The 5,316-nt window shown below is 32.0% G+C and overlaps 1 protein-coding gene across 1 annotated transcript; it reads right to left on the bottom strand.

Annotated features, from left to right (window-relative positions):
• Positions 1-3,943: 3,943 nt before the first annotated feature.
• On the bottom strand, positions 3,944-5,099 carry LOC105117597 (myb-related protein 308-like). The gene is made up of 3 exons (XM_011015323.1): positions 4,939-5,099; positions 4,669-4,798; positions 3,944-4,568 (listed from the first exon to the last, which is right to left on the bottom strand). The coding sequence occupies exons 1-3, from the start codon at positions 5,069-5,071 to the stop codon at positions 3,944-3,946; spliced, it is 888 nt and encodes a 295-aa protein (XP_011013625.1). The 5' UTR covers positions 5,072-5,099.
• Positions 5,100-5,316: the final 217 nt, after the last annotated feature.

Here is a 5,316-nt window from a genome sequence, read left to right as displayed (position 1 = left end):
TGGATCCTCTAACCTTGACAATTACTTTTATCATTATTTAATCCTCACATTAATTGTACATCTCAAAGTCCTCTTTAACTCATCATCATCACCATCATCATCATCATTATTTATAATTTATATAGTTAACCTCCCTGTGGTTCAACCTTGATCTTGCCGAGTTTTTTATTACTTTGACACTCTTACACTTAGAAAAAGACATCAATCTTTTGGTCATGTCACATGACATTGGAGATCAATATTGTCAACATTTACAAGTAACTTGGAGATGATAATGATTTACAAGAAGTAGATCTTAGTGAAGAATTAGTTTATGATTAATTTGACTCTACCTTGAGTAAACTAAAGTTTGACGAATATATAGATTTGCAAATGATTTATTCTCAAGAAGAAATCGAGGATAGTAAAGGCATCGAAAATGTTGATACAAATCTTTTATCAAGATTGATAATAGATTCAACATCTGACATCCCACCAATTAATGATTATTTTCCTGACGAATCCTTACTTTCTCTTAGTTAAATGTCTTGGTTTGCTAAAAATATCAATTTTTTTCCTTTAGGATTTTTGCTAGCTCACTAGAGTATCGAAAACAAAAGAAAGTTCTTGAACGAAGTAAACTTTTATTGGAATGACCCTTACTTATTCAAATATTATCCTGATCTAATATTTCAAAGATGCATTCCCGACAATTAGGTAAGTAGTGTCATTAATTTTTGTCATTTTGAGACATGTGGGGCTCATTTCTTATCAAAGAAAACAAGTACAAAAATCTTATAATATGGATTCTATTGGTCCACTATGGTCAAAGGCACATATATGTTCTACAAAGCTTGTGAAAATTATCAAAATTTAGGATTTATTTCCAAACATAAAGAGACTTTAGATAATCTTCTATTAACTTTTGGGACATATCTTAGTGGTAATGTATATTATGCATTTCATGACTTATGACCCCATTTTCATAAAAAACATATTCGGCATAGTCTTGAGAATTTTAAAATATGAATTCTATTGAAACCTTTTTTGTATGTGGTTTCCAGTTAAGTAATAAAAATAGTTTATACAATACTTGTTTGAAATGCTATTAATGGATCCTCTAACCTTGATATTTGTTTTCATCATTGTTTAATCCTCACATTTATCTTTCATCTCTAAGTCCTCTTTAACTTATTATTATTATTATTATTATTATTATTATTTGTATAGTTAACCTCCTTGTGGTTCCATCCTAGTCTTGCCGGGTTATTTATTACTTTGACACTCCTACACTTGGAAAAAAATATCAATCTTTTAATCATGTCAGTTAACATATGAACCCTCCGTAAAAGTTTGCAGGCTCTCCAACTCTTCCATGAAACACTATATAAGTCCTTAGCTGATTGGGCACTCTTACTTTGCTTCAAGTGTTAGTCTCACCTTAAAATGCTTTCAATTATCCTTCCTCATATTCATAGCTATGTGATAAGAGCTTGAACATAATCTTCAATTTTTCTAGTTTATTAAGTTCTTAACATACTACTATTTATGTTTTACAAAAACACTTCTCTAATAGATATCTTTAGATAACTTGTATTTATCTTTTATCTAAACATCTTATATAATTTATCCAAAAAAAATTGGATAATTATAGAAATAATCATGCCATATCTTAAAAATAAACGTGACTATTTCTTTATCTTATTTTGGATAAACTAACAATCTGAAAAAATCATCTTTAACAATGCAAATAATCCTTCACAAATTAAAGCTAGCCATTTTGACATTTACAATCTCTACTTTTGGCTTATTTGTGACAAAACATAAGAAAGATGAATTATTATGCAAATAGTTCAAATAGGTTAATCATAAACATATACTTCATTAAAGTGTATAATTATGCAATCAAAAGATCCTAATAGTTCTTAACATATTTCATGCAATCAATTCATAATATATTCAAAGAGTACTTCATGCAACATGTTGTATTCTAACAATTCATAATATGTTCGAAGTGCAGTTATCATGCATCAAATATTGTTATACAACTACATGCATAAATTTCAAAGTGCATCAAGTATTCAACATAAAAGTTCCTATGCTACAAAAAAATATCCTAATTATTGCAGACTAGGATATTTAATATTTAAAATTCATTACTAATTAAAAAATTAGTAAAATTTTATATCAATTTTTTTTTCTAATGGCTAGCTGGCTTGTTAACTTGTTTGCTTCCTTTTCCTTGCATACATCCTTCTTGTCTCCTTTTTGGTTTGATACCAATCCTACTCCTCATCATCACTAGCCATAAACTAATGCACTTGTTAAACATCCAAGCTGAGTTGAACAAGTCTGTCATTTACCAAAACTTCTCTTTCCCTAGTATGTTTTTTTTAGATACTTATTTCTATAAGCCATCTCAACACTAGGAGAAATGAAATGCTTAGGTTTTTCATATTGTGTTGTATATTTAGAGGAACTACCCACCACTTTGCCTTTTTGTTTTGTCCTTTGAATCTTAGAGTGTTATACTAGAGTCTCTTCAAGGGATGAAGTCTCCTATTTTTCCTCATTGGAAGAACTTGAAACGGGGGTTCTAGATTTCTTATTGGCTTATATTTTGTAACAACCCTATAATAAGAAAATACATTAGTTATTTTCATATGCAATAAACCAAAAGAAATGTGTGCTACAAATGTTGTGCACAAATGATTGTAAACACATATTTTTTTTAATAATCTTCTCAAGAAATTTCATATGAAGACAAAATATCCTTACCATTTTTGCAAAAAGGCTAAATACAAGATGGAGAGGATGAGCAAATGTTTTTGTCTTAGAAATTTCTTTTATATTTAGCAGAGGATGTCTAGTAAAGATGAAGAGATTTATTTGAAAAATTGTGAGATGAGTGCCTTTAAACAAGAAACCAAGAGAGAGAGATAGATGATTACATGTTTTGATGAACAATACCATTAAATCAGCTTCCAAAAATGTTGTTTTTCTCTTATTCCTACTTATATCACACATCGAGATATGTTCCTATAGTCTTTCTTAAGATGACACATCAGCACTATGAAAAGGGTAGACTCCATAGCTATTTATGATGTGGGGAATTGATGTTATTAGGCCTGTTACCCCAAAAGCAAGAAACGGGCATAGATTCATTCTCGTGGCTATCGATTACTTCATAAAATAGGTAGAAGGAAATTCATATGCTCATGTAACATAAAATTTGATGAAAAGGTTTATAGAAAAAGACTCGATCTGCTGATATAGTCCACTAGAAAAGATAATGATAGATAATACACAAAACTTTAACAATAAGATGATAATGGAGCTCTGTACCAAATAAAAAATCAAGCATTCCAATTCCTCATTGTGTAGGCCAAAGATGAATAGCGTTGTAAAAGCTGTCAACATGAAAATCAAGAAAATTATTCAGAAAATGGTAATCACTCACAAAGATTGACATGAGATGTTGTTATTTTTCCATTATGCTACTGATTATGAACAACTTAGTGATGAGATGACCAAACTTCACCGATTGATATTACAGATGAAATCACAAATAGGTGGTACATTGCTCCCTCTTATTTGCCCTGCGGTCCAGATGAAGACCTACCTCCTCCTTCTCCTCTAACCCCTCTATTTTAAATTAATTATATTCGAACTTATAAATGTTTAAACTTGAAATAAATATTTGAATTTTATATTAATTTATTTTTTAATTATTTTTTATTTCTATTTAATAGATTTTTTAAAAATGTTTTTTAATTATTATTGATCGGGTTTCATTGTTATGTTTGAGGGAGTTAGAAAAGAATTACTATAAATATCACTACCACAGTGTACTCACCGTTTTTTAATTATTATTGATCGGGTTTCATATGAATATAAATATCACTATCACAGTGTACTCACTTATAGAATAACAGACGATTTGTTTGACGGTTATATGTCAAATTCATCGACAAACATATTTATTGATGAAAAAATCATTGATGAGGTCCAAAGTTGCATTGTCTTCAGGACAATGATTCAGTGCCCAGTCCTTTTGCATGAGGTCATCAAATAAGCCCAAGGAATATTCAGATCCCCTGGACAAATTCCGGTTACAACCACTCTTCATTAGTGTATCTCCGTCTGTATCATTTGGTTGAATTTCATTCCACTTCCCGAAATTGAAGAAATCTGAGCCATCATGCCATGCATGAACCTCCTCAGTTCCGCAATGAAAATCTGGACCATCTTGTTGATGATTTATCAAGGAAGCTTGAGAGGGGTCGTTCATGGCTGTTGAGGAGAGAATTTCAGGTGGTAGTAGTGGTGTCTGTGTCGATGGTGGTGACTGTAATGAGAACAAAACCTTGGTGCACCTAGTGGCCTTGGTGCGGATTACTTGGGTTGTCTGTGTTGACTTTGATGGTTGGGTGCTGGTCAAGGGTTTAATTGCTCTAGATTTGCTTTGAGATCTTTGTTTGGATTGTGAAGATGATTGGCCTTTAGCTTTTTTCCCCAGATTTGTGTTCCAATAATTCTTGATTTCATTGTCTGTTCGCCCAGGTAGCCTTCCAGCTATTAGGGACCATCTACTCATTCAAGAATGCTAGTAATAATTACTGGTACTGCTCATAAAAGCATAGGTAAACTGCGTAAAGCACAAACGAGAGAGAGGGGGAGAGAGAGAACCTGTTACCAAGAAGGTTATGGAGCCTGATAATGAGTTCTTCTTCATCATGGGAAATGTTGCCTCTCTTGATGTCTGGTCTAAGATAATTTAACCATCTGAGTCTACAGCTCTTACCACATCTCTTCAAACCTACATACACTCAATATCCGTTTCATTCAACATGAAATCTTATATAAAATTAAGTGCTTTATTTAAATCATGTTTCCATTAAATGAGCATCAATGAACTCCACTAGTACATATGCAAAAGCTAAATGTTTCTACGAGTACCTGCTCTCTCGGGGAGGTTTCTCCACTTGCCTTCTCCATGGGCTTTAATATAAGCCATCAGTATTTTGTCTTCCAAGGCAGCCCAGGCTCCCCTGTTGAGTCCTTCCTTGGAGCAGCATGGACTCCTTCCCATCTGTTTCCACGCACACTAGACTCACAAGTATAATAATTAGATAAAAGAGGTAACGTGGCTCTTTAAGAGGCCAATGCCACACCTGGTTGGAGACTGAGAGGTTGTCGTGTTTTAGCGATCCTTTAATTTGAAATAAATTTATAATTTTTAATAAATTCAATGATGTAAATTCTTCTATGAAAGTATTTGCACTCATATCAAATTACTAGATCATTTATTCACGGGATGATTCGATTTTTTTTTTT

This window comes from Populus euphratica, unplaced genomic scaffold (genome assembly GCF_000495115.2).
Source record: "Populus euphratica unplaced genomic scaffold, PopEup_1.0 scaffold1438.1, whole genome shotgun sequence".
In the NCBI taxonomy this organism is placed as follows: domain Eukaryota; kingdom Viridiplantae; phylum Streptophyta; class Magnoliopsida; order Malpighiales; family Salicaceae; genus Populus; species Populus euphratica.
This window is presented reverse-complemented; position numbering and strand designations above follow the sequence as displayed.

Coding starts and splice junctions, on each gene's coding strand:
- LOC105117597 (XM_011015323.1), bottom strand. CDS start 5,071: ATGGGAAGGAGTCCATGCTGCTCCAAGGAAGGACTCAACAGGGGAGCC. Junction 4,799..4,938: donor AAACCTCCCCGAGAGAGCAG/GTACTCGTAGAA, acceptor GAGTGTATGTAG/GTTTGAAGAGATGTGGTAAG. Junction 4,569..4,668: donor CATAACCTTCTTGGTAACAG/GTTCTCTCTCTC, acceptor TTGAATGAGTAG/ATGGTCCCTAATAGCTGGAA.